This window comes from Corvus kubaryi, unplaced genomic scaffold (genome assembly GCF_017639235.1).
Source record: "Corvus kubaryi isolate FWS band 111438036 unplaced genomic scaffold, C.kubaryi_AGA036_p1.0 37353, whole genome shotgun sequence".
NCBI lineage: Eukaryota > Metazoa > Chordata > Aves > Passeriformes > Corvidae > Corvus > Corvus kubaryi.
The window spans coordinates 996,867-1,023,898 of record NW_024581115.1 but is presented as its reverse complement, the minus strand read 5'-3'; the positions used below and the strand labels follow the sequence as shown (position 1 = coordinate 1,023,898).

At 43.6% G+C, this 27,032-nt stretch overlaps 1 protein-coding gene and 1 long non-coding RNA gene across 3 annotated transcripts in view; both read left to right on the top strand.

The window, feature by feature from the left end:
• The window catches only part of ANKFN1 (ankyrin repeat and fibronectin type III domain containing 1), a 130,602-nt gene extending 121,569 nt beyond the window's left edge, over window positions 1–9,033 (top strand). For both annotated transcript variants that reach the window (XM_042032357.1, XM_042032356.1), the window contains exon 19: window positions 946–9,033. In XM_042032357.1, the coding sequence (XP_041888291.1) occupies window positions 946–1,742 (797 nt within the window). In that variant the 3' untranslated portion in view covers window positions 1,743–9,033. The remainder of the gene's footprint in view (window positions 1–945) is intronic.
• Window positions 9,034–11,870: 2,837 nt separating this feature from the next.
• The window catches only part of LOC121666608, a 31,314-nt gene continuing 16,152 nt past the window's right edge, over window positions 11,871–27,032 (top strand). Inside the window, exon 1 of the long non-coding RNA XR_006016715.1 lies at window positions 11,871–12,048. This is a non-coding gene — a long non-coding RNA (uncharacterized LOC121666608). The remainder of the gene's footprint in view (window positions 12,049–27,032) is intronic.

The window sequence follows — 27,032 nt, the reverse complement described above, 5'->3', positions numbered from 1 at the left end:
GTGCTTTGCTCCACCTCATTATACAGTAGTGTTCTTTCTCAGCACCCCTCCCTCAGCTATGTTTCCCCTGTATTACAGATCATGAGTGCAGAATAATCCTTAGCTCTGGCACAGTGCAAACTGCAGCATTATCTTGTCCTGCACACCCTGGATTCGTTAGTGCTGGGCTCTATGACAATTTACATGAGCTCCAAGTGAACAGTCAGCACTGTATAAAATCTATGTTTAATTCCTGGAATCTAAGATAAACTATCCAGGGCAATGGAGCATCAATCTATTCTATCACACATGCCACCATTTATTATATTATTGATCCTGGTGAAGCCAAAAGACAGCAGTGATTTCAGTGCCAGTGTAGGATTTGGTCCAAAAATTTGCATTTGAATTACATGTATCTGTTTTGGATTTGAACACTCATAATGCACCTGATGGCCAAAAGGGCAGTTTTTTATTTATCAATCTCCATGTTGTGCCTTGAGCCTCATACCACACTTATAATCGCACCCTGCCCACCATTACAGAGATATAAATCTAGAATAAGTCAACCAACATCTTTAATAAAAACAGAAACTGGATTAGAGATTTTTTCTCTCACAAATCTCCATGTCTATGAAATTTAGTGAAAGCAAGATAAAAGAAAACAGATCATCTCAGAATTTATTCCCAATTCAAATTCAATTTTTTTCCTGTCCTTAACATAATAAATTAATTCTTTCTGGTTTTCCCAATTCTGCCACCACCTGTCTAACACATCTGTAACTCCTTCCTGATAAATCCTCCCTGACTGCCTTTGCCGTCACCTCAGCCCAGGGCAATTCCACAGAGGAAACACACATACATTTCCAGCACTGTAAATTTAAAATTAAGACAAAAAACACATAAACGACAGTTAAGCCGTTTCTCTGCTGAACTTTTCTTGTTAGTGTTAACCAGTTTTCCTTGCAGACTCCCAGCCCTGCTCAGATGAAGAAGGCTGCTCCGAGGTGTTCCTCCCAACTGACAGCGACTACGACTCCAGCGATGCATTGAGCCCAAGGGAGTTAGACCTGATTTACTCCTCGTCCCAGGACATCTCCCAGCAGGCTGGCAGTGGCCTGAGTGGCAGCGCACCCAATGTGCTCCAAGTCCATGACATGAAGCCCTGCCTGGCACTGAGAGAAGGCTTGACAGAGTGTGGTACCTTGGACACCAGTGCTGAACGTTGCACAGAGCAGATGAGCAGTCTGACAATGTCAGGGCTTACACCGAAAAGCACGGACAAGTCCTCCAGTTCCAAGCAGCCACTGGGCTTTTTAGGGAAAAAAAAGTTGGGCAAACACCAACATTACAACTACTTCAGCCGGCAGCACCGCTGGCTGCGTGTGCACAGCGAGACTCAGTCGGGCTCTCTGTCGGAAGGTGTCTACACCCAGCATCTCATGAGATCTCCAGATTTGTCTCAAGAACCTACCTCCGGTGAGCAGGTGAAGATTCCCATCGAGGGGTCTCGGAGCACTTTCGTACCTCATGCATCCAGCCTTCCAGAGGAAGGGAAAGGCAAGTATGAGGAACCAAGGCAGGATGCCCATAGGACACATGTGGAGCCTTATGAAAGAACATTTGTGGATGAAGAGGGCAAGTCCTGGGCAATGAGCATGGAGTCTGTAGAAAACACGGATGTGCACAGTGCTATGCAACAGATCACAAGTCCAGATGAGCAGTTGGGTTCTGCTGTCCCAGAAGTTTTCAGCAGCACCCTTTAACCCAGAATCTTCCACTGCTTCCCATCACCCCACATGAGATATGAGCGTTGTGATCATAAGGGCCATACTTTCAAAACCACTGGTAAAAATCCAGCTCCTGAAATGGAAACTCATGCCACTCTAAAGAATCCTAATCTTTGGACTTCATCACCAGATTTCTGGTATCACAAAGGTATCATCTGTCATGATGTGAGAATTATTATTACTGGCATCTGCAGGTTTGCAGGTACAGTCATAACAGTCACCACATAACAATCTGCAACTGAGTAATCAGGTTTTGCAGGTCTCTTCATTTCTGTGTTTCTCTGAGCATGTAAAATTTTAAGCATGAGTGATTCTGCCTGCAAGTTAGCAGAAGCTGTAACATCCTTGGTGTCCTTATGTTAGGACTGTGTCCTAAACTTCTATTAACTTGTTTTTCACCATCTCCTGCAATTTTTTCTACTTTTCAGCTTTTCTTGAATGGATTTAGGTTGGATATAGCTGAAACACTAACTGGTCTAGTAACACAGATAACCCAGAGTTTCTAGCCACTTAAAGAAGTGAAAATTCTTCCAGTATCTAGAAAATGCAGTCAACACCATCTCTGAATGCTGTCAGAGCCTGACACAATTATCACAATTGGGTTTTTTTCAGGAGGTTAGATTTCAAATTATTTAAGTAGCAAGTTATTTTAAAAGCTTAGGAGATGAACCTTTGAGGTAAAGAGCAGGCAGAATGAGGCCAGGTTCTAGTGGAATAATATGCACGGTCTATGTGAGACTGAAGCAAAGTTTTTCTTTTCTTCTCCCCGCCACACACGAGCACATTTTGTTGTGTGTTGGCATCACTCTCACACACCCATTGGAAAGAAACACCCCTTTTTTTGTTCCTGAATATTCACCATAAATTCCAGGGGTATTTGATCACCATGTCTGAAGCTGGTATATTCTGGCAATTCAGATTAGGAAAGTTTGGGGTGCAGTTTGAATCTAAGATTTTTTTCTTTGGACCCCAAATAAATACTAATATGATAAGGAGGTTGGCATCTTGCTGTATTGTGTAAAGGCAAATCACAGTGAGTCAGGATTTTGTCCTTTGCAGCCACAATAAGCCTTGGAGCACTACAGAAGATAATCTCAAAAATGAAATCTATATTAATAAGAACCATAACACTGGAGTCACTAAGAAATGAACTAATGTGTAGAGAAACCCCAGCTGTTGCACAAGCTTTAATTTTCTTAAAGAGTTCTTGAAGTTTAATTTTATAGGCCACATTCCTGCTGGTTAAATTCCCTCACTCCGTGTTTGTGTAGCCTTCTACCTTTTGGTTTTCCAGCCTCCAGGTGGATACATTCTAAGGCCCCCAATAAAGAGATTTGAGTTAAACAGTTGAGTTTACAAGTCCTTGAGGTAAAGGTAAGGATTTGGGCCCATGATCTGTGGTCCTTATTAAAATAGCACTTCCATAACCCCAGTGCTATTAAAATCCCTGTGAACTCAATCCATAAATTCAAAAATAAATGTTATTCACTATTTTATGCTTGGTCAGTATGTGGAAGCCACGAAGAGTCTTTGCAGTGATAGGAAGGGCAAAAACTTTCTATAAGGGATTTACATCTGTAATTTCTCTTTTCGGGAGCGGGAAGTTAACTTTTTGCACCAAAAATACTCATTCATTACCTGATCCAAAGTGAGGATGGAAAGATTTCCATTCACTCCCACAAGGTTTGGATGAGACCCACAGCAAAAATTCCTGTGGGTGAGAAGATGCAGGGGGAGCAGCAGTGTCAGTGCCCATTTGCAGCTAGAGGGGCACACATTGTATGGAACTGGGGATGGGGAAAGCCTGACTCACCACAGAGCCAAGCAGAGATGTGTGACTGTCACTGAGGGCACTCACAGCTGGTTACTTTAGATTCTGTTTATTAGCAGAAGGCTTTTCACCAGGGAGAGACAAGCAATGTAATGCTTCTGTGCAGAACCAAAATAAATGACACAGTTTTTCAGTGTCAAGCACCTCGCCCGGGCTCCCCTAATCTGTTTCGCCTCTAAGGAAAACTGCCATAAAACTATTAAAGAATAAAATAACCATACACTGAGGCCATATGTTTTTGCAGAAAGTGATGAGATGAAACAAGATGTTCCTAAATGAAATCCACGTCACTTTCCTTTGGCTCATCGGGAACAATGAGGGCAAGAAGGAGCAAAATCTCCAGCAGAGAGGCATACACTACTGGTGAGATAAGGCTGTAAAAATCTCTTATCTGCTCCTGCTGCTGGACTTTTCCAGAAGCAGTCATGTAGCTAATAAAGGACTGGATTCTTTACTCGTAGGAAGGGCTTGACTTCAACATAATCTTCTGTGCTGAGATGAAATTTGACTCTGGAAGTGCAAATACCAGCCAAAATCTACTCTGTCTTGATTTTAATCTTGCTGTGGAAGTAGTGTTTAGGTGATGCCAATGGGATGTGTTTCCTTGATCTACTGCCTCTAAATTGAGGTTCTTCCACAAACTTTAATAGTCAAAGTACTAATTGATAGTTATGGGCTTAAATACTTCTGGTTATAAAGCACTGACTTATCTTTTGGTAAAAATACATGTTCTTGTTCAAAATTGCTATCCCCACCTATTTTGAGTCTCCTTAAAAGAACAGCAATGAACACCCAGAGATAAATAAATAGTAGAAAGCAGCGCCTTCCAAGTACTGCCATAATACAAATCACAATTATTCTGCAGTTCTCTTAGGAACATCACACACACATTTCACAAGCAACTTCAGCAACTGAAAAGAATCCTGGAAAATGCACAGCACAGCACTGTTAGCCCCACTCCATAGAGGACTCCACCAGTGACTCTTCTGAGCAGAGCTGAGTATATGCTCACAGTCCAGAATCAAATTTAAATTAAGAATCAAGATCTTTAATTACTGGGAACCCTTTCTCCAGGCTGAGCTTGAGTGACCCTCCAAGGATTCTTGCACAGAGATGGGCAGTGCCACGGTTCAGAGCCTGCACCACACCAGTTTCAGTGGCCAGCAGACAGTTCATTCAAAGGAGCCTGTGCCCACTTTGTATCAGCTGAAGCTCTCCTCTCTAAAGGGTACTTGGGCTTTGCAACTTCTGGGTCTCTCTTACTCATCCATCTTGCACCAGAACTTTTGTCCTGCATTTTCCAGGGAGTATATCTTCTCCTGGGTTGAACCCAGTCCCTCCTATTTCTAGCAGTGACTTGGACTGGCTAGAGAAGAATATAGTGTTCTAATATTATGACCCCACAGAAAGCAAAAACTCAGTGTGGAGCATATCCCCCTCTTTAGTGGTCTCAAACTTTCTTGTTTCTGTTGGTAGGAAGTGAGATATAGGTAAACTGCAAGTTTTACACTCAAAATTCCTTGCATCCACAGGAAGACAAGTTTGTACATGGACAGTTTGTCTCAAGACACCTGTAGCTCAAGCATTTATTTCCCATCCTTGTATTTTTTACTTGGTTTTTGAGACTAATTAACAATTGGATTTTCTACATAGTAAGACAAAGAAATCTATAAAACACTTCTTTTAAATACAGACATTAAAGGGGGAGATGGGACATGGAATATTTTATCCTGAAAATTTATGTGTTTTGGAAAGAGACAGTGCATCTTTAAATTCTCTAGGGTATAAAGAAATGCATTAAGTTGCTGGTCAACTCTTTTAAGGTGTTTAAATGCGCGGCTCATGACTGTTTTGTAAAATTTCAATACAGCCTTACAAACAACAAGGGTATAGTGTACTTGAAAATAGGGTACACAGCTTGGAAACTTACTCTGAATTTCTCTAAGGTGTTGAACTTTGCCATCAGCAAAAAGTATTTTTAGTAAACAGGCCCTGAATTTTCAGACAATGGAGATTTCATCAGGTTGGGTCTCTGATTTTTCCATGACAGAAAAACATAAAGTAACTAGAATGCTTTATTTGTAAGTATAATTTATCTTTTGATTGCATGAAGTAGAATTTATAAGGCTGAATCATGCCCAGAAGTGAGAAAGGGGAGCTGTTGGCCCCATATATTCTTTGCAGAAAGGCAGGGGAGCATTCCCTGAGGTGGACCCTGGCATGCTGGAGCTGGCAGCAGGGACTGACCAGCAGGCCACCCACCCTCCCTGGAGCAGCCCCCAGAGCCCTCCCTTTGGATCAGATAGCTCTGAAAAGCCAGGAGGAGTTGTCTTCATCTGATCAGGTTCTGGAGCAGCCCATCCATGATTGCTGGATGCTGTAGAGATCCCACCAGCTCAGAGATCACCTCTCCTCAGTGCCGGTGTCTGTGAGCTCTGATCAAGCAGCTGGTTCTCAGTCTGGGTTTTGGGGTGAATACGAGCCAGGCTGGAATGCCTTCCTCCGTCTTTTCACACCACAGCATCCTGGGCAAGATTTAGCCTTTACACCAGTCATCCCAAAACAGGAGAATGTGTTACTGAGCTTGGCTGTCACTAGGCTACAGAAAACCGCCTATGTAGCTTGTCAAAAAACTAGGAACAGACTTTTTATGTTTACTGTTATTTTAATTACCTTTCTTGGAAAAGCTATGTGAAACCGATCTGACACTGGAGAAGCTGGTGTGGCACTGATCTACCTTATTACTGTGAACTGTAGTAATTTATTAAGCAGATTTGAAGCTGAATGCACAGACTTTTTGTGGTTTTCTTTATGTAAAGGTCCGTTTGGGCCCAGTCCTGTTGTCCTTGGACCTCACCCCAGGTTCTTTTGCACCAGTGTAAATGAAGAGTAGTTCCACTGAAGCTGGGTCAGGTACAGACCATGTACATACCAGCACAGCCTGACTCACAGTTCCATGTCACCTGAGACTCAGACCAGTGGAGTCATCATGAAAACAACATATTTATGCTGGTGTAAAAATGATGTGTGTAAGGAAGACAAAAGGGGCTTTATCTCATAAAATATTCCCCTGGAGGTCACAGGGACCACTGGAGCTGAGCTCAGAGAGTGAGCCCACCACGCTGTTGTGGCACCAGTTGTACTGGGGGAAGCCCACACTGCATATTTCATTATTGCTCCTTATAATAGGGGCCAAACTTCTCTCCCATGTTATGCAAATGAATCCACTTCTGAATGCAATGGGCGTTCCAGTATTTTGCTGATAAAAAGGAAGACTTAATAGGGTTATTGGGGACTTGGAGGAGGGGAAGAGGGGTTGTTTGTTTTTTCCCCTGGAAGAAAAAGTAATTTAAGTGAAATGTGTGAGGCAGTGTTTAATTGCTTCCTGCCTTGTTTGTACATAGCAATTTGGCTGTTTATTGGTTGTCTTTGTTCAGATTTTTATTGTAACTTGTTTCTATATATGCAACCGAGCGTATGTTAAAGTTTAAACTTTGGTACAAAATAATGCACAATTTTATGTGCTCTAGAATTTTGTAGATATCTCGATGAACAATGTATGCTGTGCTAACTGTGAGCTTGGGACTTGACACAACAATATTTTCATGCATATGTACCTGTGAATGGCTTGAAAAAAGCAAAATATATATTGAGGATGGCCACGAGCCAAGAGTAAATGAGTGCCGTATGACTCATGCTTCTTTAATAATTCCTGAAAGAGGCATGTATAGTACATAAAATAGACAATAAAAATAATTTTCAGGACTACAAATATTTTTTATAACTTCAGATATTAAATACTATTTTAGAAAAAAAAAGATCAGTTGGTAAAAGAAATCTTACATTTATTTGAGTGAATCACTGTCATAAAATGTTCTTAACATAGATTTTTTTGTTTGATCTAATAGCATAGAAACTCAGCTCTCTCAAGGTTTAGAAGACTTGAATTGCTCTTGCATTCTTACGACTCCTGTGATCTGCTAAAATTACGCACTTCAAGTCTTCTCCCGCATTAACAAAGGAACGCTGTTGTGTACACTCACATGATCCTAAATACAACATGCACTTGTGCATAATCTTTGAACAGTATTTCTTGAAAAATACTCTGTTAGACCATCATCAGGTATCCCCCTATGTGAACTTTACAATCCCTGGAAATCTGAATGTAGTTTGTGTTTTTCCCTGAAATTCTTTATGTTTATTGGAAAGTGACTTTTTCTAAGGCCAAGCTTTCAAATCTGGTTTCTAAATCTTTATTTTAATTCAGAAACCTGAATGAAATAGGCATGGCTTCCAGGTTTGTGGGTGAAAATACCCTCCCATAAAAGACAACTTAAACTGATTTTTTTTTACATATTCTTGCACACAAAAAAAGCAAAGCAAGACACTTCTAATGCAGTGTGGAACTGTGTTACTGTATGTAAGAGAAATAAGAACAACTCTATTTTGAATGCTGAGGTGAAACTGGAAGGGTTCTGCTCTGGGTCACAGTTCACCTGCTTTCACAGCCAGACAGGTTGCTAAATGTGTTTTAACAATCAGATGATGCCATAACTGGAGTAAATGACATAGCCAAGGTCACACAGACAGCTTGTGGCAGAGCAGGGACACAATTTCCTGGTTAGCATCCTCCCAGCATCATCATCCATAGCTTCTGCACAGGTACATGTGGCAATGTTCCTGGTGACCATGATGTGTATTTCAGCTGTGACATCCCAATCCAATGCAAACTTCAAAATTAACAGCATGTCTCTGGAATAATATTGGATATTTTCACCCATGGAAAATATTTTAACCAAAACACAGCCAAAGTGGAGTTAAGCAGCAGAGCAAAATAATTCTCAAAATGTAAGATAAAACATGTCAGTCATTTCCACTACCTTGATTTTTAATTTCAAAACATTAAGATTGGTAGCGCATTTACTACCTTAGTAAAAGAAAAAAAACCCAAATGCAAATAATTAGTCATGTACAGTGACCTAAGAAATTAACTGGGGAAAACACTGCAGGACAAAGCAGGATTTTTGTGTGCATGTATTTCAGTTCTTCTGGTGCATTTTGCATGTACCATGCATTTTTGGAGCCTGGTTGTTTGTATGTTTTGCTTGCCCTGAGCTGAGATTTCTTCTTTCTCTCAGAAGATCAGTGAGCGAGCAGTGCAATTCTCCCAGACACTTCCAACACGTCTGCCATGAAGGACAGTGCTGTTCTGTACTTGCCTCTGTGTTCTCTGCTGTTTTACTGAAATGCTTTTAAACCAACTGGGAAGAAGTTACAAACTTTTCTAGGCATGTTTCTGACTCGCTCTTCTGACAGCAAAAGATACCCATTTCACTGTTCCACTCCAGTGTATTGAGCTATATAAAATCTTATCTCTCTGAGCAAACTATTAACTTATTTTTTCATTCTGTCTTTAAATAAAAGCTTTGGGATTGATTTGGGGTTTTTTGTTTGTTTTGAAAACACACAAAAAAATCTTTATTAATAAGCTTCACTTTTCTCTTTCCCAGGCTGCTCTTCTCCTCCCCAGACTGCTTTTTTCAATCTCTCTCTTCAAACAAATATATATATTTTAGAAAAGGCTATTAAAATGTTTCTATTTTCTTAAAGTTTTAAATTAATAAATATTAATTAATTGGTCCTAATTAATCAGTAGGACTTCTTTTTCTTGCCTGTGAGAATAACATCTTTTTATTCTGACTGTCCAGTTCATCTTTATTATACCAAAAACAATCAGGTAGAATCATCCACTCTCTGCTCACACACACAGTTACAGAAATAATAAATGGAGCAGCAACTTTTAAGCCTTATAAACTAATATTAAAGAAATTTAAAGACAAACAGCCTTTTATACCAGTAAATATACATGTTTTTTCTTGAAATATCAAAATCACTGAATTTGGAAATGTCTGCTTTTTTTTTACTGAATCAATGTGATATTTTCAACCAAATTTTATTTCTCAGGGGGCAAAAAGGCAATGCCAAAATGTTTTGTCTGGCACTGTTTGTTATCACTTTCAGAAAATCCTGAAGTAAAATATTTCAAGTATGGATGCCTTAAGTGGTGGCAAATAATTCAGTAAGAGTTGAAACACCCTCTGTAAGAAACACCAACATCTGCCACTGCTGCTGATTTTAGTGGTACTTGGGAGTGCCCCACACTTCTGAAAATTGGGCATTTCATTGAAGCCCTTCATCACACAGGAATGATGGCTCCTGTTCCCCTCAGCTGTGATCATTTCTGGACCACAGAAGATTTTTCCACCTATGTGGAGGTTCTTCACAGGAACCTGCATGGCCTTTGTCTTTTCCCATAGTGCTTTTTAAGATGTTCGAGAAAGGAAAATGTTGTTTTGCTTTGTTTTTTCACTTATCTTCTCTTTTCCTGAAATGGTCACAGAAAGGAGCTAATTCAGAAATCGAGCTGGAACAGTGGAATGCCCGATTCGCATGGCTACACGTGCTTTGAACCCAGCCACAGCAGAACAAGGATTTTTTTTCAAGCTTTCTTCTGGGGCATACTTGCTTCTTTCCCCCTTCTGTGCCTTGTACTTTGGTCCTGATCCCCTGCTCTCTCGTGGCTCCATCCTGATCCCTCTCTTCCTCGAGTCTGAGTCACAAGAGCAACAATCCTGCCTGCTCCAGCCTACTCAGTGCCTCAGCTGTTAGGGTAAAGCCCACGCTCCCGAGGGACTCACGTTTGAGTACAACCCCAGGATTGTCAGGGCTGTGGCTGGCAGTGCTGCCGAGGGGACAGTCTAAGGCTCTATTTTAATCTTCTGGAGCCCAGCCAAACACTGGAACGGAGCTGCCAGCACGAGGGGGGCCCTCCTGCTCACTGTGCCTGACCTCCCATCAGGAGAGGTGCTGGTGTGCTCCTTCTCAAACTACTAGGGCTCTTTCATTGCGCCTGACCTCCCATCACGAGTGCTACCAGGGATCCAGCTCCGACTACTGGGGCTTAACCCTGGCCCGGCTCCAGCACACGAGCAGCACGCTTCTTGTCTCCAGATGTAAGATGCACCGAGCGTAAATCCAGACTCAGCTGCAGGGGCTGTTTCAGGTACGTTGTAAAGCAGCCACAGGAGCGACGCCGACTGCTCGTCCTGTCTTAGAGACCTGGATGCATCCCCGCACGCTTTTTGAGCTTTAATTTGGGAGGATGCAAGCCAGCACTTCACGTGTGTTTGTGGTCCTAGCCTGAGTCTGTGCCCTGCAGCTGGCTCTGCAGCTTGGCTTCAGATCCACAGTCCTGTCCCATTGACTCCACAGCTCAGCCCCATAGGCAGTGACGAGAGACCTGGCTGTGCCGTGGGCCAAAGCCCGTACATAACTGCAAGGCCCAGCATGTCTTACCCTCTCCTAGATACCCACAGAAGGGAATTTTACAAAGACCCTGGCAGGGTGACGCCCAGCTCTGATGCTCAGCACTGCAGACCTCTCCTCCAACACGGGCAGCAAAGTACAGCAGCGCTGTCCTCCTGACTTACTCCTGGTTTGCCCGGAGTGCAAGACACCAGTCCATCCTGGCTTATCATAAATCACCACATCACCCTCTGTGCCAACGTGACACCCCATGCGACACTTACTTTTCATTGAAAGAGAAATGTATTTTACCAGCCTAAGTCAGTGTGTCCTTATTAACTTCACTGACGCCCGCCGGGTCAGCTCTAGAGCTGCACAGCTTTACACGAGATTTACACCTCAGCAGCCCGGAGCCTCTGATGCCGCTGCGGTGACCGAGCCTGCGGCAGGGGGCAAAGCTTTGTCCTGAGGAGGCTCGGTGGGGCTCGGTACCGGACACGGGCTGAGCCTGCCCTTCGCTGCGCCGATGTCCCGCCTGTGTCCGGTGTGGCACAGCGCGGGGCGTGCTCTGTGACTGGCGTGGGACAGCGCGGGGGTCACTGCCTGTGCCGTGCCCGGTGTGGGGACAGCCCGGGGTGTGCTCCCTGGCGGGGGTGGGAGCAGGACGGGGTGTGCTCTGTGATTGGCGTGGTGTCACTGCCTGTGCCATGGCCGGTACCGCGGTGTGCTGTGTGACTGGTGTGGGGACAGCCCGGGGGTCGCTGCCTGAGCCATGCCCGGTATGGGGACAGCTCGAGGGTCACGGCCCGACTGTCCCCGGTGCCGCCGGCCCGTCCCCGCCGCGTCCCCTCACGCCCGCCCAACATGGCGTCCCGCAGGCGCCGCCGCGCCCCCTCCTGGCCAGCGCTGGGCAGTGGCGGCCCCGCGGGAGAGGTGCCGCCCTCAGGGGAGCGCGTGAAGGGGGAATCCCCCAAAAACCCCAAACGCGAATGGGATCCAAACCCCCACCGGTGCTTCCCGCAGCCCGGCCCGAGGCCCGGCAGGTCCCTACCCCAGCCGTGCTGAGGCTCATCCCGCGGGGATCGCGGCCTCTCGTTCGCCATCGGCGGCCTCCACGTCGCAGGTGTTGGCGCTCGGGACTCTGAGGTGAGTGATGGCCATGGCACCGGTGGGGTGGGACAGCAGCCTTGGGCTCCACACACAGCGTCAAACACAGGCCTGAACCCCCCAGAACTTGCAGCCATCACCACCAGCCTTCAACTCACGGTACAGGACTCTGTGTGCTGCCTTGGGCTGAAAAAGGCTTTCCGATAAAAAGCAGTCCGAAAACACCACTCTAAGTCACTGCGAAACAACTGACGTGAGAAAAATTGCAGGCGTTGTTCCTGGTGGATGAGGCATTTTGGCAGCTATGTGTCACCCGGACTCGGGAAGATGGCTAGCACAGGGATTCTTGGTAAAGCTAAACTCATAAAGATTGCTCCGTTTGAGTGATTGCATCACCACAGGTTCCTGAGTGACTCCAAACTCGAGATGCATATTTTAAATCTCCCCTGCTGTTGCTGATAAGTTGTTCCATATTCACCATATTACTTAGGACTTGCAAATGGGGCAGGTTTTTTTAGAACATAAATGTTCGTTGAATTAGATGGCCATAGCCACAGCAGGCCAAGCTCATCCCTGGCCCTTAATGCCATGGCAATCCATGGGTTTAACATTCAGGGTGAATTTAGCACTATTGACTTTCCCCCAACATTAATCCATGGTACTTGAAAAGAGATGGAGCTGCATAAGCTCAGATGGTAACGATTTCTGATTGAGCTTTGTGCTGGCTTTGGGTCCCAAGGTTTTCAAAGGACGATACTGCTGAAACTGTACTGCTTGTTCAAATTTATATTGGCATCAATACATACAGTTCTGGACTTACTCAAAGGCCACAGTTCTTGTATCTGCATCTGTCAAGGGAGGACTTGAGTAACAATGTTGGTAAAATAAAAGGCTTATTGCAACAAGCTTTTGAAAGCAAATTCCCTCAGCTAGGCTTTTTATCCTTAAAATCAATCTGTAAACTCCCATAATATCAGAAAAAGGGGGAAACTCAAAAGGAAATTATCTCATGTACCGGTGTTCTGCATCCTGCAGAGACTGCACCCAGCATCCAGTATTGCATTGTAAAAAAAATTTCATAAAATTACATTTAAGGTGCCATATTTACCATTTATAGATAGAATATCCTTTACCATGTGATGATAGCTTTCACTTTGGAGCAAGTATGGAGTAAATAAGATCCGTGCTGTTGGGATGTGCAAGCTGATGGGAGACCCATTGTTTCTGTGACAGCTTTTTATTTCACTTTCAACCTGCTCTACAATATTTGCTAAATCAATTTACAGAAAAACCAGTTCAACCAATGCTGCAGGAAAGATATTTTAGTTTTGGCAATTAATTTTAAAAACAAACTGAAGATTCATTTCATGAGAGAGTGCAGCTGTCATGAGCCTCAGCCACCTGATTACAGTCCAAGTAGACAATAATCTAGTTTTCAGCTTTCATGTTAAAAATCTCATTTGAAGTGTGAAACTAATGTCTTTTCCTGGTATTTTTCTTGCTAGATGTCTCCACCATTTGTGGTTTAACCAATTATTTTAACTTTAATTCTTTGCCAAATGACTAGATTTACCACATACAGATCCCTATTAATGCATATTAATGCAAGTAGTAAAGTTCATCCTGTTCTGGAAGTTAGACTTCGGAAAGGATCCGTAGGGATTCATAAGAATGATTCAAGGGTTGGAAACTATACCTTAGAGCAAGATAGGTAACTCTTTCTAGTTCACTTAACCAAAAAGTGACTAAGAGCTATTAGTTCACATCTTGCTCAGTTCATGAGAAGGAGGGTTTGGATCATAGAGATGTCCTAACACGGACAAGAAATTCCTGTCTGAAACCCAGTGTCAGGGTACTGGAGCACTTTGGAGTGAAATAGGGAGTACAGTTAACTTTTGGAGAAACCTGCTGAAGACTGATTTGTCATTTGCACTCTTCAATGTGAAATTCATGTGGAAAGAACTAAGTGTCCCCATCCTGCTGTACATTTGGGTACATGTTTTCAGCACAATTTAGCCAGTGCTGCTGGTGTGACAGTTAATATCTCCTGTGCTTTAATCCATACAGGAATAATTTTGGTCTACATTGTCACCCAGTCTGAATACCCTGCGTGTTAGCAACCACCAAAGTGAGGCATAGTTTTAGCTTCCATGTGATGCTTTGCAATTCATTATTAGCTTGGTATTCTGTGGACTTTCATAACACACAGTCACTGCCCTTTTGTAATAAAAATCGACAGCTGTGGAAAAAATGGTTTAGTCGGGCTGCAGCTCTTCCTCTGTGGTGTTGTGTCCCTGTCCTGATCCGCAAGAACCCTCTGGAGGGTGCAGAGATCCTGGAGTAGTGCACCAATACCTTTCTGCTCCTACCCCAGTTTGGGGCACGAGGGGGTTCTCTGCTCAGTCAGGTTGTCATCGCTCAGCAGGGACAGTTGCCCAGATGGTGACCTTGCTGTCTGTGCAGTGCCCACCCAGGTGAGGGAGCATCTCCTCCAGCTCTGCATGCTAACTTTTCCCATTTTTGATTGGTCAATCCACTGAGACTTCTGAAAAGGTCATTGGAAAACTATTGGAAGTGTGATACTGTCTTAAATCTTCCAGCCTGACAAATACATAGCTCTACTTCTACCCTGTGCCCTCAAGGCTGGCAAGAAGGCACAGATTGAAAGTGCAAATTAACACACTGTGAAGGTTGTTTTGGTGTGAATTGATGGGGGCAGGCAAAAATACATGTAGGAACACTGAGGCTACAGAATAAATAAATTGGGACTTTTTGCATCCGGTTCTATTGAAAATTGGGACAGAACTTCACTATTTGGAAGATGTGACAGACACTGGAAGTCAAGTGGCTCCAGTAAGAGTGTTGGTTCTGGGAGATGAGCAAAGGTTAGACCTGCCTTTTTGGATGCAGCTTGGCAGGAGTGAAAGTTGGCAGAGCTGAGCCATCAGGGAGCTCTTTAAAAATCCCATCCTTGCCCTTTGAGTTCTCTGGGTAATGCGTTTCCTCGGGCTGTGTGACTGTACACAGCAACACACCTTTAAGTACTTCTGTGCTGGGTTTGAGTATTGGCTCATGCTCTTCTTCAGTTGCCTGTGGGCAGATTTATAAATTATGTGCTGAGGCTTATTTCGTCTATGTGGTTTCTTGAAATATGCTTAAACTTAGGAGATATTTAGTCGGTGTCTTTGCCTCTTTAAAGACGTTCGGCTATAATATGTTACTCATATATTAGTTTTTGGGTTTTACAGAACCTCTTAAAAGCCTCTTGACCAGCAGATCTGCAGTAAAGGTCTGCTGGCCATAAAGCCCCCCCTCCTGCTGCCATCATGTGCTGCTTGTCAAAGTGCCCCTTCTTCCCTGGTTCATCAACTGAACATTGTTGGCAACAGTGAGCAGTTAAGTAGCTAAATGTCTATTCAAAGAGTGGCCTGCCAAATTATCAGTGCAGGCATATTTTTGTAAAGAAATATGCAGCTCAACTTGTGGTAGCCATTGAGAAGCTGAGCTGCAAAAACATCAACACCACAAGGACACTGTATTTTTCTCCTGATTACAACACGCTCCAATTTATTTTGGAATTCTTATGCCAGCTGAGGACTACAGGGCACTGACAGTAGAAGAGTTGTCCAGATGCCAAGGAAAAGAGAGAACTGTATATGTACTCCTGTCCTGAAATAGTAGAGGGCAGGGAGAAAGGCTGGGTAATGATTTGAAAGAATACATTCCCATAAACTTTCCAAGGGAATCCACAGATTGCTCCCACAACAGATACCTGCAATACTGAAAATATGTACAAAATCCAGATGATTTCTAAGTTCCCTGGTCTTCTTGTACCTTTTGCAGAGATCTGCAGATTCAGAACAACCTTTCTTTTAAGATAAAGATAAATGATTGCGTTTCAAATTAGCTGGGAAAGCCATCACATAATAAAGTGACTGCAATGGGAGCAATCCCTGTGCTTAGGGCCAGAGAGATAGTGGGCTCTGACATCTGACTAGGGTGGCCAGGCAGCAGACAAAGAGTAAACAAATAACTATAATAGAGACTTTGTTTGGGGTTATGTGGAAAACTCAAATCACTGTGTCTTTCTATAAAATGTGTAGACAGGCTTTCTTTACCTCTTACTATGTACCATTTCTGTGTGGAGACAACTCCTCTAGCTCTCAGCATTATTTAAAACTTTTTAATTCTCTGACAGTTCACAGCATTAGCTTTCTGAAAGAGACTGTGTTCATCAAAATGTAGGGAGCACAGTCTGTGTAGCCTTGTGCAGAGGCTGTGCAGAAGTTTCTCCTGGGTCATATCACAGAATGTGATGCTTTTAAGCCTTCTTTTTAAAGGCTTTTTTTCTGTTTTATCTGGAAAAAGAAAAAAATTGAGCATAGGGTGCTGAGGTACAGGTGTGCTGAGGCAAACCAGAAGATGGTTCTGTTTCATTCTCTGTCTTCTGTCCTGCCATCTGTTACCTCAAAGGTTTAACTTATGCTATAAATTTTTGAGGGAGCAAGGATGCCTTTTTCTTATACATTTGTACAACACCAAACATGGCTGGTCCACGTCCAAGCTTTTAGGTACTACGATAAAATAAATAATAAATCTTTCAAATTATATCTTTGTTTTATACTCCTGTGATCATCATGGGTGTGATGTCGTTTTATCGGCTGGAGAACCAAGACGCAGATGGTCTCCGGTCAAAGTTATCAAGTATACCCTAATTGTGGCTGTGCTTTTTTAAACCACCTAAGAGCTGGTATTTCATACTGGGACTTCATGTATTCAAAGCCCAGTTCCAGTTGGTCTGCATTGCAGCTGTTGTGAATGCACAACCTGCTATGAATGGAGCCCAAGTGAGGCTGCATAACTTAAGTGTTGTTGAAAATGACACATAGACATTAAGTGGCCACCTGTGGAGTTTTCAGTTGCTTTCATGCTACTGCACTGGGATTCATGGTAGAACCCAGGGAGAGAATTCATTTTTCTGTGATGATGTTCACTTCCTGCAAGTGCTGCCTTTATCTTCCTGCAATCTTCTGCTTGGGTCAGATAATCTAATTACTGTAACAGATCAGGGAATCCTGTTTCTGCTACAGTTTCCTTTCACTGTATAGCCATTGTCAGGTGCGCCAGCCCCAGCGCAGAAGTGAAAAAGGAAGTCCACACACTGACTGGAGAAAGAAGTGTGGGGAACAAATAGCACTTGTTCAAATAATGAAAAGCTGTAGCATGAAGTGTGAGAACAATTCAGGGCTGCTTCTCAGGCAATAATGGCACATGATAGAACATGGTCCAGTATCAAAAATGTGTTTCCTCCACACTGAGACAGTTCAGCTTCATTGCTTTGTATATCACACTTTTGACTAAAGGTAGTTGAAGGTCCTCTATCCATCCCCAGGGTGGGTATTTGCAAAGCAGAGATAAAACAGTGAGAAGCATTACAAAGGCAACAGTTATTGAAGAGTTACTTCCACTGTAATGAAATCAGAACATGCTATAAAATCCATGAGGCCCTGTGGTCTATCTCTACCAACATGATACTCTACAAAAGACAGGAACTGGTCCTCTTCTTGGTTTTGCTGTTTTGTGACCTTGGGCAAGCTGATTTGCTACTTTACTTGCTTTTATCTTCTCAAGTTTTGTCTGTGGTATCTGTAGAGATGATCAAAAATTCACACCCTGACCTGCTGTTAAACACATGCCCAACAGCCACTGCAGAGGGGTCCTGGTGACACTGCACTGACATTCACCTGATACATTTCATTGAAAGAGCACAGTGGCAGAAGGACCGAAAGGAGCTGAACTCAACAGAATAATCACTGAGCAAACACTGAGTACCCATAACATGGTACAGAAAACAGACTGGTTTGTATGAAGTCTGTTGGATTATCTTACTGATGGCTCTGATAATAAATCTCTTTGCAACATTACAGCTGTCCTTGTATACTACTGTAAACATGTTCTCGATGTTTTGAAAATTTTCAAAGCAGCCTTTTCCAACATTCTCAGTCCATATTATAATAGTCTTATCTCCTTGTACAAAATGGCTAGTGAATGATTTAATTTAAGTCAATCAAAGTCAACCTTCATTATGAGCAGCATGTTGCATGTGGCACTGCAGGATTTTAAAGCACTGACTGGGATTTCAGAGCTCAGTTTTCAGTTCTATCATGGATTTGTGCAACCATCTCTGTTCAGGTGGTGACTGGCTGCACCTCTGTGAAAAATGTGCCATGCAGCCCAGGTGGAGAATAGTCAGGCTGTCCTGGGCCTTGGGAGAGAGGGTGAGTCCTCTAGCCAGCCAAATCTGTCTCTTCAGAGACCTACCTCAGTAGGTTTGCCACTGGTTGAGCACATCAGGGTCCTACTGACTTGATAAACCAGACCTATGCCAGGACAATGATTCAGTGACAGGAACCTGTTCTGAGGGGTTTGCTCCTCTTGGACATTTATTGGCAGCATCCCTGCTCAGGATACCTGTGTGTGCAATCATGCACGCTCCCATCTGCTGCTTTTTCATCAGCTAAGCAAACAGGGATCTCAGGGAATGAAGAGGCTAGATTGCTCTTTGTTGCTGTCTTTTGGAAGGCTCTGTTGCCCATTAAAATGGATGTGAGGTTTTTCTGTCACTTCACAGGCTTCTTGAATTAAACCCCTTCCAATGTCAGGATCTAAGCTGCAGGTTCAGGCTCTTACCTTTAAAATCTCTGCATTAAATGCCTTGTATCTTATCTGGTATAGCTGTTGAACTAATCAATAAACATTTTACTATTTACATTTATCCTTCCAAGCTGAGAGATCATGCGCCACTAGCATTGAAAAGGCTGAATTATTTTCCCTGTCATGCTTCTGAATAAAACTGACAGCTAGGAGATGGAAACGTTCAGCCCGTGTTTTAATTTGCTGCAGGAAAGATTTATCAGACAGAGGTGAAGTCTTTGACCCAGTTTTGTCCTACTGGGGTCTCTCTGTACAAGCTGTGGAGGGAAGGGGAGGGTCCTAAGCACTGATATTTTCAGGTATCTCTTATTCTCCCAGTTACAGCCGGTGGGATTTTAGGGTAACTCATGGCTCGGTGCTGCAGCCTGAGCAGAGGTGTTGCAGGGCTGGTCAGGGATTGCTGCAGAGCAGGGCTCGGGGCAGGGGGAGGCCGAGCGCCTTGAGGTACCACATCCACTCTCAAGGAGCAGTCAGGGAGCAGAGGATCCCTCAGGATGCTGCCGGCTGTAGCCCGAGCAGCTCCGCCGGCTCCAGCAGCTGCTCAGAGGGACTACGGCCAGGGGAAGGGCAGGGTGGGCCGGGGGCTGACAGAGCCGGGGGCCGGCAGGGCTGAGCCGGGTCCGGCCCAGGGCTGTGCTCCACGCAGGGAGCCGGCGGTCCGCGAGCCTGGGGGCAGGGCGGCTGTCTATTTTTAGTGAGGGTTTTATAGAGTGGATCCCTGCGGTCTGGCTCCACACTGAAATATTGTCCTAGTCTCAATGACATAAACACAGGGCCAGCCTGTGATCCTGGCGCCAGCTTCAGCTTAGGGAATGTGAATGAAAGTACCAGTGGGGTCCAGGCAAGAAGGAGAAGAAAAAAATCCCGACTGTAATTACAAATAAATCCCAAACCCTTTCGCTCTCATGGCTCACTTAGTACAGCAAATAGCCTCTGATTCTCTACAAATAAGTCCCAGCTTAGTTACTGACAGATCTACCAAGAGGCAGTTAATGGAATAATGACTAAGGGAAGCTTAGGGTAATTTACAAACAGTTCCCGGTGTTGGAGGGTGATTGCCCCCACCTCGCCCCCCTCCCTGCTCCCTTCAGGTCCTGCAGCAGTAAGCACCAGGCAGGACCTAAGCCTAGGCACACCAGGGCCCTCTTCGGCTCATCAGGGAAGGCTGCTATTTATTTATTTATTTATTTATTCAAGGGATCTCACACAAGAATGATGACAGGCAAACTCCAATATCTGTCTCCCTAGGGAGAGTAGTTTAGGTTATGGTCTGCAGAGCAAGGTTATTCCTACCTTCTTTTTTGATCAGAAAAGTGGGGAGATCTTAAGTGAAAGCGGCATAAAAAGCCATCCCTGCCATGAGACGCTTTAAATGCAGCATTCTTCCTTTTGCTTCTTTTTCTGCTACAAAGGCATCTCTCTTCTTTGAATCCCTTATCTCAGCCTGTTTCAAAACCTCGTATTTGAGTTGAAATGCTCATTTTGCTGACCAAAGTTAGCCTTCATGTTCAAAGTAGAGAGAACTCTTGTGGCACTTCCAGACTGGTCAATGCAATGCTCTTTTTTGTTTGATTTTGATCTTTTTGTCAATCAGAACAGGATCATGTGTCTTTGGAACACTACTCTGTCAAGAATGGGAGAAATGGGAAGGCTGTTCCTGCATGGGAGCAGTTGCACATGCATAGACACACACGTAAAGAGAACAAATAGTCAAAATATATGCCATTGTGTCTGGCATGTTATTGAACTGCTGATGTGTTTATTATGAGAACAAGTACTTCAGAGAGTGATGTGGCTTCAGGACACATGCTAGGCAGCAAAGATACTCAGCTGAAGTGTTATTATTTCAGTGTTGCTTGAAAGAAAATCATCCTGACCAATGTCTATGTGGGAAAGCCTAGCTGGTTGTTAGTCCTGTGATGGGTTGTTTTTTCTTCCTGTAGCATCCTAGTCTTTCCAAGTTTCTGTGTTCAAAAGAGGAGGATAACAGTCACTTGTTAATATTTTCTATTTGAAAGAAAAACACAAAGTCTTTATTCACGCTTATCAGAGGAACTTGATTGTACATAAGCAAAGCTGTGCTGTGAGCAAAGCAGTAATTTGTGACTTCTCTGTGTGCTGTGGGGCTTTTTGTCATATTCCTGCTGTATCCTCCTATAACCCATGTCAATTCTTTTTTAGAGACTGTGGTGTTGTGGGATGTTGCTCAATACCCAAAAGCTTTTAACTCTATTGTGTAATTGATGTTTTGTGTAAACTGCAATGAAGGAAGGATATTTTTAAAAAAGGGGTGTGGGGGGAACAATATATTTAATGAGGATGAGTAAACACATCCAAGATGTAACTGTAGATATAAGAAAAATAAAAGCAGCTGGGGGGCTTCTGAGACATTGTTTGTCTTGAAAGTGATGAGAAGAGGCACCATCAAAAGACTTGTTTTACTACAGTCATGCTTCATTATGGGCAAGGAGAGTGTGGGGAAGGGGAGGGGTGGGGGTTCCCTACGTGACCAGGTTGCCAGAAGAGAGAACCTAACTCGTTTGCATGGCCTAATTAATCCCTGAACCCAGTCAAAGCCTGAGTCAGAGGGAGAGAGCAAATGTCAGATCTGTGTCTGGGAAGCCTAGATTCATTATTTTACTCGCCTGGGTCCCTTTGCCTTCAGACGCAAAGACTTGAAACTCCCAAGCCAAAAAAACACATCCCAGAGATTCCTACTGAACATGAGCAGGTTTGGAATCAGTCTCCTTTGTGTCTGTTTCTGTAACTGAATTAATCCCATACCCCCATGAGTGTGCCTGTTTCGTCATTTGTGAGAGAAAGGGGAAATCATTCCGTGTGCCACTAAAGGTACAAGTTTCTTTGAAAAGTATCCTATTGAACATAGAGCTTTTCACAGCCAGCCCAGCCACTGTGAGTTTGTATCTTGGGACATTTTGTAGTGGCTGCAGAGATAATGCTATGCACACAACTCTGGCTGATCATTGTGATCTACTTCTTTTTGAAGAGATCAGATTCCCTGAAGGGATAAAGCATAAGAAGCTGGAAAGGAGTGATAATACAAAATGCTCGGGAATGACATGCAGTTTAATCTTTTTCTAGTTACTAAAGCTCCTTCATCCTTGTGCATTTTCTAGCCGGAGCAAATTTAAAGAATTTCTCATAAGGCAGTGGTTCTGAATTTGTGGGACCTTCTGCTGCTGCACTAATTCTCAAGGGAAAGCCCTAGTCAGGAGTTGTTTTATGTAACAGGCTAACTTCTGCTCTTTTATTACACTGTAGCCAAGATACTTTTTGTGAGCAGAAAGTGCAGCCATTCTACATTTAGTCCAGGATTTCTGAGTCAGATTCATTTGGGATCCTGTTCCCCCAGCTCTCTGATCAGGATTAGACCCTGCCCCTTGGACTTTGTACTTCCACAAAACCCATGAGTCTCTTGGAACATTTTACACCAGAATCTGAGGCAACATTTACTGAATGCAGGGGACCCGGGAGCTCAGGACTGTGTTGATAGAAGTACTTTTAAAGCAAGTTTCAGTTTTCCTTCATTCATAACCAACAGGCTAAATATGATGTAATCGGATTTATTTTTTCCTCTTCACCCCCACTGGAGCCAGGAAAATGAAGTAGTTGAGAGAAAAGGGGTTGTCATTTTCAGTCAAGCAGTCATTCATCACGTAGCATTAGACAATTAGCAATAAAACATTTGAAGGGCTCCATTGGTGCTAAAAGGGCAAGGGGGTCTTTTTAAATATCAGAGGTGAGAAATGTTATGTATCAGGGTTATTCAGTAGCTGGCATCAATGAATCATTCCCATGCACACAGGGCTTGATTGAGGGGGGGGTTGCTGTATTTTTCGCTTCATTGAATCTTTGTCCCTCAGTTGTCTTTAGTATTCTATAAAAAAAATTAGTAAAAACCTGGCTTATTTCAATAGATGTTTATCTTAATGACCAGTCTGGCTAAAAAGAATAAATACATTCCTACTTGCCCTGTGTGTATATATGTAATATATGCTGCCACAGGGAGTTTGTTTGGATAAACAATGTCACCTGTGTGGAAATTCAGATTCCCATCAGGAGCCATTCCTTGTAAATAAGTGTCATTTTTTAACATAAAAATTACCTTGGTTTCTGTTTCATCATTTCCAATTCTCCCACTGGCCTCCCTCTCAGTAATGAATTGGTCTGCACACTGTGAGACGCTGGTCTCTTCTCTTGACTGCTGAGATGTTAGGATTTGGCACAGAAAGTAGGATCCTTAGGTGAGGTAGAGGAGGGGGAGGATTTAGAAGAACTTTGGGTTTCCTCTGTTGCAAGCCTTTTGCACAAATAAATAAATAAAACTTAATTCCTCTGAGTGGAGTTGTAGCCAAGAAAACTCTGTTCTGAGAGATTCAGATTTACGGCAGAAGACACTGCTGAGAGAAAAAGCAAGAAACAGAGACAGTGGAGTTCCACCTCCCATGATATATAGAGCCAAGGGAGGTATAAATACCCGTCAGTTCCCGGACCCTCTTTTAAAAAAAAGACAAACACCCAGGATCCTGTCTCTGGCTGGCTTGCAGCAAGGCGCCCTCATAAAAGCTAAGATAAACAGTTTATCAGCAGATGAATGCACAAGCTCTGGTCTAAAGACAAAGGTCTATACCTCAGATGCAGAAGCAAGTGAGTTGAGAATCAAGGAGGCACAGTACACAAGGATGTAATGAGAAAAAAACAGCAATTTTTTAGGGACTTTTTTTTTAAGGCAATGGATACATCTATGTATAGCTGTACTTAAAAGACTGAGAAATAACTTTTTTTATTTGTGGGGTCTCCTTTTTTGTTGTTGTTGTTATCTTCATTGCTTTAATGCATTAGCCATCTTAGGATTTACTCCACTATAAAACATTCATCCCAGAGCTTGTTTTCAAAATATATTATTTATATATTATTTATCACTGCAGATACAGGTTCTTGGCCAAATGTATCCTTCCCTGTCTCCATTCTGTTGGGATTTCAAGGTAGAACTTTGCTCTCTCAAAATATGTTTTACCTTCCAAAGTTTTTGATTCAAAACTATTTTCCTTCAGAGCAGCTGATCACCTGCTAACGTCATCATCCTTAGGACAGTCCTTATTCTGTGTATCAGGAAAGGGGCAGGGAAATGGATGAGGTACCTTGAGACAGAGACATTTCAAAGATCTCCCTGAATCTTTCCATACTAAAGAAGGTAGTTTCAAAGTAGTAGAATGGTGATTTTCTACCAGTGGTACATGGATTCCTGGGAAGGTCATACATGGCCCTTGATAGCTCATAATGTAGATTTGTCATCTGATATATTTGGACTATGTAAAATGGCTGCAAGCTGTTCATCTCCTTTAGAATTTCTTTAGGGATTCACAGTTTTAAAAAAAGAATAGAAAAGGAGTTCCTTACAAAATTTATACAGGTGTGTAAAGGAGGAGGACATTGGTCTAGCAGCTTGCTAGGACCTAAGACTAAAATTGAAGTGATTTTAATTCAGTTGTCTGCTCTTTCAAACACAGGTTTCCTCTACAATTTTAGTAAAACAGGAGTCTCTTCCCTCTGCATTGTTACATTGATACTGGTAGCATCGAATCAAACTCTCCAACACCTCCATGAAAGAGAAAAGGATTAGCATTCCTGCTCTACAGATAAGGAAAGGCCGAGCTATGAAATGTCCTGCCCAAAGCCATATGAGAAATTTGCATGACAGTTGAGCAGAGGACTCATTTGGTTATGTTGTTGGTTTTCCCTTCCTTTCCTTAGCAGTCATTTAATGCCACTGAATTTTTTAAAACTATAAGCAAAAGGCAAAGAGAGCATGATATAAATAATCTTTTAAGCGTAAGGGAAGCAAGAATAGTTGTAAGGAAGCCTCCACTCCTAAGGAAGGCACAGCTTTCCCAAGCACACCTGGCTTAGTTCTTCCTCATCCCAGTTCTGTAGTGTTTTATTACTTTCTTTGAGATTCCCTCCGTGTTTTAGAGTGGTGCATGCATCATGCCTGAGATCATTGCTTGCAGACCAGGCTAATTTGACACCATGGGCTGAATTCAGAGGGATGTCCCTGAGTCCTGGGTTGGGTGAAGTAGGTCAGGCTATTTTCTGTTAGTAGATTTAACAGGAAACTGATCTATTCTGAATTGTTTCTGTCCATCCTTGCTGCTGTGGACTGAAGTCAGCTGCTCACATAATGTGTTTTCAGAGCTGTGCCTCCAGAGCCGTGCAGGCTGCATTCCTCTTCTCTCCTCATCAGCAATGTGACCCCAAAGAAGTGGCATCTTACTCTTGCCCACATTGGCTTCCTGTGTGCCTTGAAAGTTGTATTTGCTTTGTCTACTGAAAAAACACATTTTTACTACTGACAGCACTTCAGAACCAAGACAGCTGAGGCAAAGGGAGTTGTTCTACTCTGCTTCATGCACCACTCCCAACAGAACGACCAGCTAAGACCTCTATGAGCTGCTGGCCTCTCTCCCTATCCCAGGAAGGGCTGGCATCATACACAGACCTTGGATCATGCCCTTTACCTCCAGGTTTCATTTACTGCTGTTTTCAGCAAGCCTTGGAATACACCCGTTTCTTTTCCTTCTGACTTAGAGGCCTCTGGCAGAGTTACTGGCAGCTCTTCCCCAGTCCTGCTGTCAGCCATTCCACCAAGAAATTCTCGGGCCACAAGTGACTTCTGTCACTTCTACATCCCTCGAGCTTTCATGGCCTCTCCAGGAGCCCAGTGCACCTGGGGTGAGGCAGACACCCGCACTTGAGGAATTACTGAGCCCCAGCTTGCTCTGCTCAGAGCAGATCTGGGGCTTAACGAGGGACAGAGAGGCTTAAAGAGCCTCATTCCAGAAACATTTAGTCGTACAGGTAACTCAGTTGAGAAGGAAAAGGTTTTGTCTTCCAGTCCTTGCTTAGGGTCACAGTTTTGAATGTGGAATCTTAAACATCTGGCATGGAATAGATGGAACATAGGCCTTATCAGCTTTGCTTTTTAGATTTAAGAGACGGGTAGTTAAAGAATTGGTTTCAAATACCAGCTGGGTAAAACTGAATTTATTATTAAAAAATAAGTACAAGCCATTAGATGTAACTTCAGAATTTTTGGTTCTGTTCTGTTTCTGAGGTGTGGCTTCTCACATCCAGGGACAACTTTTGTACCAAATTTCAGCAATGGAAGTTTATCACGTTCTGGGTGAAGGTAGACACCTCAACTTGCAGATGGAAAAAAATTGTAATAAAACTCCAGCAGATCTTTGACTGACATTGTAGCAGCAAGTGTCACTGTGAGGCTCTTCCACAGTGTTGACCTTAGGTCATTTTGCCATCTTTTTCATGTAATTTTTTTCAGTTATGTGTTATTTATAAAATGCCCTATATGTTCTGGAATAAAGCAAAGTTAAGAGTTGTTTTAAATTGAAAATTGGGAGTGAAAATAGTTGAAAAAATGTAATTTTTATAAAAAAACACCCAATCTTGGTAATATGATCTATGTCTTACTTTCATAATGAACCTAAATTTGAAGGTTAAGATTTAAACAAATGCATAAATAATTTAGGTGAAATGGCTTAGCTTCAGTCCCATTAAACTTAGGCTCCTAAGTGCCTAAATAGCCTGCAGGAATGGGAATCAAGCACATCAGGAAATTTTATTCAAACCATAATAGACCCTTACAGCCGTGCTGCCTGCCACACCATGTAAGTGCTCTTTGCGAGACAGCAATTCTGCCATGGAAGTGGCATTTAGTATCAAATTGTTTTATGTATCTGCCATTGAGGCACTTTCCATCTTTCCTGTATGGATTGAGGGTGTAACTGGAAATTGCGTTTCTGACTGAGAAGTCTTAGCGAACTCCATAGAAAATCACCAAGCAAGTGCTTCGGAGGGCAGCGGGGCCGGGCAGTCTCCCGGAGCACCCGCCATGAGAGCCGAGCTCCCGGGCTCCTCTCGGGGGACCGCAGGTCCGTACGCGGGGTCCCACCCGGCCGTAGGCCCCGAGGTGCGCGCGGAGTCCGCGGGAGCCACCTCCTTCCATCCGTAGCACCCCGGGCTCTGCCCGCCGCTGCCGCTGCCCGCGCTCGCCCGCGCGGTGCGGGAGGCTCTTCCCGAGTTTCTCCGGCGCCGAGGGCATCCCGCCGCTCCGCGCTGTCCCGGTGCCCCCCGCCCGCCCGCGGGCAGTCCCCGGCCCGGCGCCACCAGCAGAGGGCTCGCTCCGCCCGGGAAGCCGCCCGGCGGCGCCGGGGCCGCAGGCAGCGGGCTTTTTTTTTTTTTTTTTTTTTTTTTTTTTTTTTTTTTTTTTT